Here is a 12453-nt window from a genome sequence, read left to right as displayed (position 1 = left end):
ATGCCTCCCAGTACAATTATCAGGCATTTTGGTGCGCGCCCTGGTTCTCGCAAATACATTCGGTACCTGCCGCGAACCCCGCTTAACTATGTACGTGCCAACCGCCACTTTTGCATCTCATGATGAACGCCGCTGATAACAGCAAAGCGTGGAATAGATTACGGCTATCTCGCATGAAGCGTTTGTAAACGATGACGCAGAACACGAAGACTGTGGCGGAAGAGCGGACGACTCGTCCTGCTTTCCTCGATGCGTGCGCGCATGTAACATGCGCACACAGATCGCTGAATCGCCGCCGATACGCAGCATTTGCTGCCGTGTCAAGCCGATCGTTTCTAGTTGTGTGCAGCACATCGCCAACTAAGCTGACGCCGTCACTTTACTGTTGCTGTATCGTACGCATGCATTTATCATGAAAGGGTTCGTGATACGCACTTAGTTCCTGAGCGCACACGGGCGCGGCAATGGCGAGCTGGTTTCGTCCGCGAAGGCAACGCGTCTATGCGGCGCACTTAGCGGTCTCGCACAAAGAGGCAGCAGGAACTGGCGGTGCGGCGCATTTGGGTTCTCACCTATTAAATGCGTGCAGTACGCATGCAACTGGACTAGGCCACGTGCACTACCGAGCAGTTAACTGAAGATGCTTATCGTAAGGGCTGTCAGCGATTAAGCCGTACTGGCGCGTTTGCCAGCTGCCGCCATCATGCCTTCGTGCATTTCCGCTGCTTATCCGTAACATCGCCACACGGCCGCGATAGTGGCCCCTTTGAATTTCTGGTCTGCTTCACCCCATAACGCTTCAGCATTGCGGCAAAGCTGACTTTCGGACTCTCCTGCTGTCTCAAACAGATAGACTCTCGAAATCGCTGGTTCGAACCTACGAGATGATAGACACGGCAGAGGTGGGGGCTTCAAATAATGCATTTCGGACCTGCAATTTGGCCAGAAAGTCAGAAAAATCAGATGCGGAATAGCTTCAGCGTCCGAAATTTTGGACGTTCCAATACATTGAAGTCTATGGGGCTGGTGACGGTGCCGCGTAAGTGTCCGAATTTTCGAGCATGTCCGGAAAATCGGGCGTCCGAAAAATCGGCAGTTGACTGTAATCATGCCACTAACTATGCAACTAAACATGCAGCTAACTATGCAATATATGCAGCAGGCTTCAAGAATGACATTGGAAAATGCGATTTCATGGGAAGGGTCTGTTTTTTTCATTTCAACAACTGTTGCTGAATAGATGCAAATGCACCCTTTGGCAGTGGTGTCACGAAACGCATGAGCCTGATGAGTAAGCAAAGATTAAGTGACGTTCAAATACACCAGAGCAGAGGACCTGTCAGCCATTTCTAGGTTGCGAATCCTAAGTTGCCAAGTATAGCGGCCAATCCTAATTCGCCATTCGGTAACTTAGGACTGGTGGCTATATCAAAGCTTAAGCATCCCCAGCAAACTTAGGGCCAGTGATCACCAACCAGGGCAATGAAATCAACACTCATTAGCCTAGTTTAAGACTTGTGGCTGACAATGCTTCTTCAGTACTGACCGTCGATACTCACAAGCCACCGTGCTTTGTTACCGTAGCTGCTACCCGACAGCACCTTGTTGCAATAATCGAACACAAACGTAAAAATGTAATGTTATTCACAGCAGCCGCATTGGCTGCAATATGAGCAAAACCAGGTGGGTCGGCCGCGCATCATCTGTAGCTGCGCACTGCTGAACTTGACTTGTATCAAACTCTTGCCGGTGCCAAACATTCGACAGTGGAGGTCAATTCCACTAAAACGTATTTGAAAGTCACATCATTACAGCCGACATTTATCTGCTAAGGATAGAAGCTTAGTAATACAACTTAGTAATTATCAACAACATGCAATATAAAAGCTGAACTGATACCTTGTTGTCTGGGTAGGTCATCCGTATACGACCAGCGTTCACTAATTGTGGAGTCAAACTCTCCACCTGAAAAGGAAAAGAGAAGAAGAATGTTAGAGGAACATCCACAATTCACACAGGTTGCCAAACCGATACCACTGGTGTTCATATGCACATTGCATCATCAAAAGTCAACAGTGACTCACAATAAACAACTGTTAACCCTTTAAGGGTTTACGCCGTACATGTGCGGAATCACCTAACAGGCACCAAAGGGTTTTTTGCCGTACATGTACGGCATTGCCCGTATGTTTAAAATGTGCACCTTTTTCGATCATTTCTCTTGCCTGGCATGTGCTGCCACGCTTCGGGAATACGTGCATTTTTTTTGTCATGCGCTGATGTATCTCCGTTTTTGGGGGCTTTTTTTCCTTTCCAAAGCGGCGCGCCGGCTTTTGCTTGTGCATCCGAGCGTGTGCGTGCGGCGTGGCTGGTTTCGGTTTCGTCCTTCGGGTGGTTATCGCTTCTCGCGCCCGCAAAGCCGATGGCTGTCTGGTTTAAAATCTCTCAAAGGGCTTGCGACTCTCTCGTTTATTGCTCAATCGGGCACGATTACATCTGTTTCCGTGCGATGCTAAATTACACAAACCATGCCGCCGTGGTGGCGTTTCCTGGTTTGGGGACTCGTAAAAACTAACTCCGCCTCGTTGGCGACAAGACAAAGAATTATTATTGCTTTTTCACTCGTTTTGCTTTCCGGACGGGTGCACAACCATCCAGTTTTTGTCCGTGCGCTCACTCACGCAGTTCGCTTACGCTATGGAAGTGCGCGCCGGTCGCTCTGCTGCTAGTGAGTCGAGCGGCGATTCTTCCGATGTGGACTATTTCCGAAGTGTATTTATGTAGGTTTGTGGGCAATGTTTATTACAAAACATAATTTTTATTTATAAAAAGTCGTACAAGTGTTTTTTTTTAGGGTTTTGCTTGACGTTACTCAGGAATAAACCATGTGTAACAACAAAAATGATTTCTTTGTCACTTTACGGTCACGCAAGACATTTTTAGACAATTTTTTTCTTAAATAGAATCGTCTGAAGAATTTAATTCAGCAATAAAAGAAAATACACATTTCTGGAGTGCCTTTCACGAAAAAATTCGACCCTCAAAGGGTTAATGAAGCAACAAGTGTGTGCGAGTTCAGAGAAGCCTCACCTGAGCTGCTGAAGACAGGAGCGCCTCCGCAAGCTTCTTGTTTGACGCACCACCGAGAGCAACGTTTCGTGCCGTGCGAGCTGCTTTCTGTGAAAACTCAGTCAGGTTGCGGGCCTTGTCTTGGAAGTTGGCTTCTCTGTTGGGTGTGCCTGTAAAAGGCGAAAGCACATGTTCACAAAGAAGCCATCAAGGGAAAGAGGTAAATGAGATTCGAAGGGAGAGAAGACATAACTGAAGACAGATATCCGGTTCGCTGTGGACCAATTGCAATTTCTTTGGCTCACCACAATGCCCATAATGTTAAGGTTGCCAACTACACTCAAACCTCGATATAACAAACACGGATATAACGAATTATCGGTAATAACGAAGTAAATGAAGAATAAGTCTTGTCAGGCATGCAGTGTTACCAATAAACGTTTATAACGAATTTTCGGCTATAACGAAGTTATTTTCGTGGCAGATGTGACTTTTGTTATAATGAGGTTTGAGTGTTAGCACAACAGTAAGGCACACCATTTACACGGCCAAAATCGTCACCGGAAGCGTGCAACAAAGCGACAGCCTCACCCTCAGGAGCGTGCACAGCTTCGGTGAACATCTTCAAAGGAGTAGTGATGTCGATGAAATCCTCGACCACCTGCAGGCAAAATTGTTACCGTGGTTACAGTGCTCAAATGTAAGCCCGTGCTACTGCTCTGGAGTCGTCCCAGAGGCTTACAACGTTTGCGCTTAAGGAGACGTGTTCGTTATTAAAGACAGTTTCTGCAGCAGGGCAACTTGACATATGGTAAATTCCTCATCATAACGAACATCATTCATCTCGGTCAAATCCTAGCTTACATTTTCTATGCAAAAAGAAAAAGGAAGTCATGCTACAGCAAACTACAGAAACAGACAGAATTGGTAAAATATTAGCGGCAGACCTGTGCTCTTGTGTCGTCCTTGTTCCTTTTGCACTACGGTTTCGTCATCTCAAGACAGAACTCTTTTTTCTGATGTCATCTGCTTGACAATGCACTTCACCCTTGAAACAATCACTCTTGAAATGCTCATGGAAATCAGGGGTCAGTAACCTGCGGCCCGCGAGGCAGTATTATGTGGCCCCCGTCACGACGTCAGAACCCCCCCCCCCCCCCAAGTAACCAATGAACACCTCCCGACTAACCAATGAACACCTCCGCGACTTACTGCGTCTGTCGGTGAACAACCTTGATGTAGATATTTGTGAGTTGGCCAAGAATGTTTAGCACTAAAAAGCAAAAAGTCACATTGAAAAAAAAAAAGTTTTTTTAGCTTGTAGTCTATGTTTGTAAATTGAAACATTGTGACACGCGAGCTGAAATCAAACAATTTCTATTCCAGTTTTGTACATCATTACTGTGAATTCGCCGACTTTTTTCCCTTTGCCTACAAAGACACCCTTCCCACCCCGATTCGTCGTGCAGCCCCTGCCATATGAGCATCCTGCAACTCGGCCCTCCTCCTCCAACGGTTGCCGACCCATTGTAAATGAAATATCACCTTCGTGTAGTCACAAACAAGCCCCCAGTTTTGCAACAGACTTATACTGAAAGTCTGCGCCACCTGACAATGAACCGCCATATGCCGCAACTTCTCCACAACTGAAACAGTTAAATTAAGGACTGCTGTAGTCCTCAACCCCCGGTTCTGTCACTCAAAATATAGCAGTGCTGTTGACTCTCGGCTAGTGAACATCATGTTCTTGCATTTCTCATTAACCATCAACCTAGTTTCGCCGACTTGTCAACAGCTCCATCCCGTGAAAAAGCGCCTCGCGCAGTGTGTGAACAAACAAAGCGTCGACTCTGCACTGAAACAGCACAAGTCACGAAAGAAAATGCACTGCATGCAAGTATAACTAACTCCTTACCCTGTTGACAAGGGCCTTCTGGATCTTGTGCTTCAATTCGAGCAGCTTGGATGAGATGAGCCGGGCAGTCTGCTGTGCCTCTGGAGTGTTGCCCTGTTTTGTCATAATTGAGACCAAAGGCGTGCATAGATCAACGCAGATAAGCAAGTTTTTTTTTTACATTCACTTGACCTCAACTCTCTCATTTACCCGAATAAATTGAAGTGACTTCAGTCACCAAGTCCAATCACGAAAGTTCACCAACGCACTCTCACACTAAGCAAAACAGAGGGCCCACTATGCTCAGACGCCCGCTCGTACCTCCGTCACTGTCCCTCCTGCCGCCAGCTACTCTATAGTTTGCCTCCCATCAACGTGCTTCATGTGCCCTCGTACATTCAACAACGATAGTGTTAAGACTGTTGAGCGAAAAAAAGCGTACAAGAGTGGGACCAAGGAGTGAACAAGACATGGACAAGGCAGTTTGATTTAACGAAGAGCACGGGATAAGAATGGAGGAAACGAAAGAGACAGGCACAAAAAGACTACACAACACTTCACCTCAAGAAGCCCAAACTTCACATTCATCTTGGAAGTGCATACCAAAGCCACCTGTCTCTGTACGCAGTCACTCCCCCATGTCTTCCTTGAATTCACACAACTGCATCATCCCATCCGCCTCACAAGCATTTCCGAATGCGTTTGCTGCTGGCCAATCACATGTCAAACTTCCCAGCCACACAGCCAGGGTGCATATTTGACACAGGGCGCATATTTGAGTACAAACTGAAAATAAAGATGAAGATGATGAAGACAACTCTCGAACTGCCCATGTGTTTAAATTAAATAAAGAAATTTGACATCTCGAAGCCAAGAGATGATTATGACGTGCCCCTACTGCGGTCGACTCTGGATTTACTCGGTCCACCCGGGATTGCTCGACATGCACCTAAATCCAAATTCACGGCCGTTTCTGCACTTTTTGCTCCTTACGGATGTGGCCACTATCACGAGGAGTTGAACGCGCACCCTCGCACTTTGGAACGCCTTGGCTAGTTAGCTCAGCCATCAATGTGGCTACCGTCCAGTTGTGCTCCGACGCTTTCATTTCCATTTTCCGCATATTTTGCCAAATACGAACGTTTTCCAACCTATTCAACGCTTCACTCTGCTGAGACAAGTTAAGCAGCACACGAACAACTGCTCACCTGGCCTCGCCTGCACAGGTCCTTGAGCTTGCGCGTGAGCGAGTCGATTTCGTTGCACAACTGGACGATCTCGGCCCGCTGCGGCATCGGGCAGCTCTCCGCGGTCCGCCGGCCTTCCTCCACCGTCAGCTGGATGGCGTGCTCACCTGTCAGATGGAACAAAACAACATGGAAAAGTAAGAATTGGGCTCCATTAATTTCTAGGAAGTAGGCGATGGAGAAGCCAATGAAGAGTACTGGATTGCGGTTTCCACAACACTGATGGAATACAGGGAGAAAACAAACATGCATACCAGAGTTCTTTTTCCATCTTGCATCCCATAAATGTTGCAGAATCCACCACCCAGTGTGTTGTATCAAGATGCCCAGTCTTCAAACTTAGCAATAAAGACACTGTCACCTCCCCACGCATAACACTAGGCATGGGCAAATATATAAGTGCTTTGAATATTTAAATAAGTATCAGAGTGCTCGATTCACTTCGACACAAATTTAAATTATTCGATATTCCGAAGTATTCAAAATGAAATAATAATATCTGGGTTTTTAAGTGCCAAACCACAATATGATTATGAGACGCACCGTAATGGAGGGTTCCGAAAATTTTGACTGTCCAGTGTTCCTTACCGTGCACTGACAATGCACGGTACGTGGGCCTCTAGAACATTTCGCCTCCATCAAAATGTGACCGCCGCGTCTGGGATCGAACCTGCAACCTTCAGGTCAGCAGCCGAGCACCGTAACCGCTACACCACTGTGGCAGACAAATTCAAAGTGATCGAATAGGCATATATTTGACTATCTTCATCACACTATCGCCATTCCACGCATGTTATCGTTGTCAATGCGGTGTCTTTACACTGTCGCCATCATACTGTCATCCCCTTGCCAGGTCGCTGCTGTCATTACACTCTCAACATCATCTCTAGCATTGCTAATTTATTATCATTGCCATATTCAAGGCGTTCGTATGGTGTTCGCAACAGCGCATGCGTGCACTACTGCTAACACCATACGGGTCACACAGTGGCTGTTTGGTTGCCGTCACACCATCTTCAACGTGCCATCATTGTCAAACCACCACTGCCATTCCATTATTGCTACAGGAGTCTAATCACTGTCATTAGAGATTTACACATGCAGTGTGCGAAAATGAATGATTTCGCAATTCTACAACCACAAAACTATTCTTTCATTCTAACGATGGTCTCGGAAGATTCGAATCAAAATTTTCCTTACGAGGAGCAGCATGATACGTAGTCTTACAGCTGCTATACGAAGCTGCACATTTGAAAATAATGTCTCGATGTAAACGCTGTACATCGCTCGCTCGGTGGCGCTGCCTGCCATGGGCGGTAAAAATAAAAGTTCAGCGAGAGAGATGGCCTGCGACATCTGCTATAGGGCAGCGTCATTGCAACAGCAACAACGCACGTTTTCTATGCGAGTGCATAGACTTGCTTTTTTTTTAGAATCTGCATGATTGTCTGATAATCTGCTTTGTGCATCAGGCTGTATTTTATTTTATAGTCACATAACTGCCCACACACTTTCCTGTAACGTGTGCCTGCCGCTGTCGAAAAGGGCCCCCATGCAGTACTACGTACATTCATGCAGAGTGTAAAAACTTTTGGCTCACTGACCCCCACCAATCTCACTGGAAATAAATGAAGTGTAAATAAATGAAGACCTGTAACATATGTGCAAGAAACAGGTGGTAAGAGTTTTTACAAGTTCAATAGCAGGTGTTAATACTATCGAACTTCTTTATGATGAAGTCACCTCCGAAACACAAAAGTGCTCATTACGTATTTCACATTCATTATAAACCTGTTCTCTGTTACGCTGTGATGGCAGTGAGGCAATCTTTCGCTGTTTTTCTTATACGACACAAAAGTGCTCATTACGTATTTCACATTCATTATAAACCTGTTCTCTGTTACGCTGTGATGGCAGTGAGGCAATCTTTCACTGTTTTTCTTATACGACACAAAAGTGCTCATTACGTATTTCACATTCATTATAAACCTGTTCTCTGTTACGCTGTGATGGCAGTGAGGCAATCTTTCACTGTTTTTCTTATACGACACAAAAGTGCTCATTACGTATTTCACATTCATTATAAACCTGTTCTCTGTTACGCTGTGATGGCAGTGAGGCAATCTTTCACTGTTTTTCTTATACGACACAAAAGTGCTCATTACGTATTTCACATTCATTATAAACCTGTTCTCTGTTACGCTGTGATGGCAGTGAGGCAATCTTTCACTGTTTTTCTTATACGACACAAAAGTGCTCATTACGTATTTCACATTCATTATAAACCTGTTCTCTGTTACGCTGTGATGGCAGTGAGGCAATCTTTCACTGTTTTTCTTATACGACAGGGGTCTCAAACACGCCACCCGCGAACGTTTCGCTAGCAACCCGCAGCTTCCCAAGGAATTAACTTTTGTGGCTTTGCCTAAATGGTATTCGCATTATTTTCTCGCCTATTGCAATTAATAATGGTTTCTTCAGAGGAGCTACTGAAACTGGACTGGTCTCAAGCATTTTTTCCCTGACGCACCCCATGCAGTCACGATGTGTTGAAACATCACCATAGAACAAAAACTATTTCAGAATTTCAGTCATTCTGCAGATGGGTACTGATATCTTTCTCGAAACCCACGTGAAATCCCCTGCAGATATGACCCATATATGAGATATGGGAAAGGCATTCTTTCAGATCGCAACGTTAGGTGACACTTTGTTCAAATCGCCCCTCCTCCCCCTGCTCCAATTTTCTTCACTGTCCCAGCCCTTGTTGGACTAAATTTCAGGACTGTGGCCCGCTGGCTGATATGAGTATGAGACCCCTGTTATACGATAATTTGTTATTTCCAATTATTATTTATATCTAATAATGTTTTATATCTGTTTTCACTACCCAGCAGTTTGAAAATACTCTTGAAAGGGAGTTTGTCAGACAGATAGGGCAGTGAATGGGGTAAGGGACAGTCGCCACCCACCGAGGCCACGGTCCGAGACACCAGGGTTGACCAGCCACTTGAGCGCCTGTTCAACTCGACCACCCACGGTGTGCGCCAGCTGCTGTATGCCACTGCGCTCCACATTGGTGATGGCCTGGCCAATCAGGTTGTTCAGCTCGCGCAGCTTCAGACCGACCCCGCGAGCCAGCGACTGCGCTTGGGGTGATGCGCCCTGCGTATTTTGAAAGAAGACACGACAGGATCAGTTACCAGTAGCACGGCGAAAAGAATCGTGCGGTTCCGATCAAAATACTGAAGCCCTTTTCTTTGAGTGGCATAAAACTGTTCACTTTTCAAGCATAACGATCCCGTGCCCGCTCGACAAATCAGCAAGGCCCACCCAAGGGGTCCATGGCTAATTGAAAACAATGTCGGGGGACTCGGATACAGTGTTGAACAGGTGTGTTACTGATGGTCTGCATTTGCCCATGCTGAGATGAGCGAACACTGGCCTCCTGCGTGCGTCGATAAGTAAATTCGCTCAAGGGAAGGCCCACGTCTGGTGTTCAGTGCAAATACGGTGCACTTTCCATCACCATCAAGCCTGGTTGGGGTTGAGTTTATTGATTTCAATGGGTTTATTTGCACAAGACGTAGAAAGAGATGCTATCCAGTGGGGAAACTCCATCCCTGTCAGAGCTCAATCACAACCGTCCACGTCACACCTGTATAATTCCAGCTAAACAAGATCACAGTTCCCCTCTCGTTACTTCCTGAAATCATATACATAAGTACGGTACTCACAGATTCAAACGCGAATCCAAAATTTTTAGTACAACGACTTGTATGCGCAATTGCTTGAGATAACCACATCATGTTGCGACGAATTCGGTCTCTAAAGATAATGATGGCTCTGATCTACGCGTTAGAGTCAAAATTAAGCCGATATTACAAGAACTCAAGACGGCAGAAACGAAAACACGTGCATTACTTAGCCCTAAATTGTCATTCAATCGATGAGTACTGTACATATCACAGAAAGAATGAGAAAAACAAATTGCCTAGTGAAATGATCCCCACATTGCCTACAGTAGATTAAAGGGAATGAAAAAAAAAAAGATTGATTGATTGACTGACTGACTGACTGATTGATTGATTGATTGATTGATTGATTGATTGATTGATTGATTGATTGATTGATTGATTGATTGATTGATTGATTGAATATAGCGTCACAAAGTGGCACCTGAGGCTACAGCTAAGAGTAATGCTACTGTGGAGAGCTCAGAATAAATTTGACACCCAGATGTTCATTTAAATTACACCTAACTTAAGCTCTACAAGCTTAGCTGCATTCTGCCTACAATGAAATGCAGCCACTGCCGCCAAAGCAAATCAAACCTGTCACATCACACTGAGCTGAAGACACGTGCCTGGTGCCTAAGACATGTAAAGAAAAGTGAAGAAATGGTCACGACACCAACCTTGCCATCCTGCCGCAATTCACACAGGGCGTTTGTCATAGACTCGAGGTCACCACAGAGCTTGCGGATAGCATCACCGTCGGCAGGCAAGGACCGGTCGGCGACCCGCTTGGCGTAGTCTAGGATGTGACGCAGCGACTTCTCGCCGACTCCACCCGTGACCGCCATGGGGTCCTCCAACCAGTCGTGCGCAGACTGTATCTTGCCCGCAATGGCATTCTAAGAACACAAAAGACGAGACGTGCAATCAATGTCACTCTCACCTGAATAGGTGTGAACAGGTGCTGGGTGGAAACACGTTCTAAGACTAGGGTAATGTGTATCTTGTGTTATGCAATACAAAAATTCGACGATATCTGCCGGCAAAACTTGTCGCAAGGTCAAGAGGTGGGATTTACCCCTTTAAGCAACAAGTATAAGCTCATTGAAAGGTAATCTGCACCCAATAATAAATAATCATTGGGGTTTTATGCAGCAAAGCGACGATACACTTATGAGAGACGCTGTAGTGGAGGGCTTCGGAAATTTCGACCACCTGGGGTTCTTTCACGTGCACCTAAATCTAAGCACATGAGCCCCTAGCATTTCACCTTCATCAAAGTGCGACCAGCGTGGCCAGGATTCAATCCCACGACCTTCGGGTCAGCAGTCAAGCAGTTATCTGCACCCAAGGATGATATTAATTGACTGTCTGACTGAACGACAGGACTCTAAGGTTAACTATGACAGAATTGCATTTCCATCACACTGGTTCTAAATTACTAAATTAATATACAGTCCACGCTTGTCACAAATGATTTGCATACAATGTGTACTAGGGGTGTGCAAATATTTGAAATTTCGAATAATTTTTTAATAGTGTTTGCTATTCGAACTTCCCAAAAACAAATACAGTCAAAATCAGATTGAAAGTGACCCCTTCAAATTTTTAATATGCTTCACCTCATTACACTTTTGTATTGCGGCAAAGCTGCCTTTCAAGCTCCGTTATGCTCGAACTTTGCCAAGACACAGTCAACGTCCAGTTGGAAGTGGTCCCTAGATTTTCAATATGCTTCACCTCATCACACCTAGGTATTGCGGCAAAGCTGCCTTTTTAGCTCTGCTATGGTCGCAAATTTACTAACACAAGAAAACACTGGTTCCAACATGAAGATGAAAGATGTGGCAGAGCTGGGGGCTCAATTAATGCTGTTTTGGACCTGAAATTTGGGCAGGAAGTCCAAAAAATCGGAAGCCGAAGCTTTTTAGCATCCAAAATTTCAGATGTCCTTATATATCGACGTCTACGAGGCAGATTTGGAAATCCGGACTTGAAGGGAGCGCACCCTTGTTCGCCACATCAGTTGGGCTTCCACAGAAGTTGAAAGAGGAGGAGAGGCTGAGGAGATGGCATCTTTGCCTATCACGTGTAAAGTGTTGTCGGCAACACTTTGGTTGCACCAAATCATGTACATAAATAGAATTCGGCCTCTACATTGCCTCATTCTTGATAAAACAACTATGAAACACCACCCTGCCAGTGCTTCATCAACCTAGCAAAAAGAAACACTTTCATGTTGCTATCTCGTAAGAATATGCTTAGGAATCCTCCCTAACCTTCTTTTTCTGCTATTGCGCTTCGAAGTATTCGAAAAGTATTCTAGAAATATTCGAGAAATATTAGAAAAATATTCGATTCGCACTCGCACTTGAATATTCAAATTCGCTTCGCACCAAAAATTTTGCTATTCGCACAGCTCTAATGTGTACCTTCAAATATAACATATTACTTTTCTCCCTTACTTTAAGTCCACCAGCACTTTAAGCTCAAACTTACACTTTAC

General features: G+C 45.3%; 1 protein-coding gene across 3 annotated transcripts in view; it reads right to left on the bottom strand.

The window, feature by feature from the left end:
- Positions 1–12453, bottom strand: part of LOC119405277 (vinculin) — a 61318-nt gene that overhangs the window by 30657 nt on the left and 18208 nt on the right. For all 3 annotated transcript variants that reach the window (XM_037672091.2, XM_037672093.2, XM_049419244.1), the window contains exons 7-13: positions 10628–10846; positions 9183–9375; positions 6172–6317; positions 4985–5077; positions 3661–3730; positions 3091–3239; positions 1900–1965 (exon numbers count right to left, since the gene is read on the bottom strand). In XM_037672091.2, the coding sequence (XP_037528019.1) occupies positions 1900–1965; positions 3091–3239; positions 3661–3730; positions 4985–5077; positions 6172–6317; positions 9183–9375; positions 10628–10846 (936 nt within the window). The remainder of the gene's footprint in view (positions 1–1899; positions 1966–3090; positions 3240–3660; positions 3731–4984; positions 5078–6171; positions 6318–9182; positions 9376–10627; positions 10847–12453) is intronic.

The sequence above is a fragment of the Rhipicephalus sanguineus genome, chromosome 9 (assembly GCF_013339695.2).
Source record: "Rhipicephalus sanguineus isolate Rsan-2018 chromosome 9, BIME_Rsan_1.4, whole genome shotgun sequence".
Lineage (NCBI taxonomy): Eukaryota > Metazoa > Arthropoda > Arachnida > Ixodida > Ixodidae > Rhipicephalus > Rhipicephalus sanguineus.
This window is presented reverse-complemented; position numbering and strand designations above follow the sequence as displayed.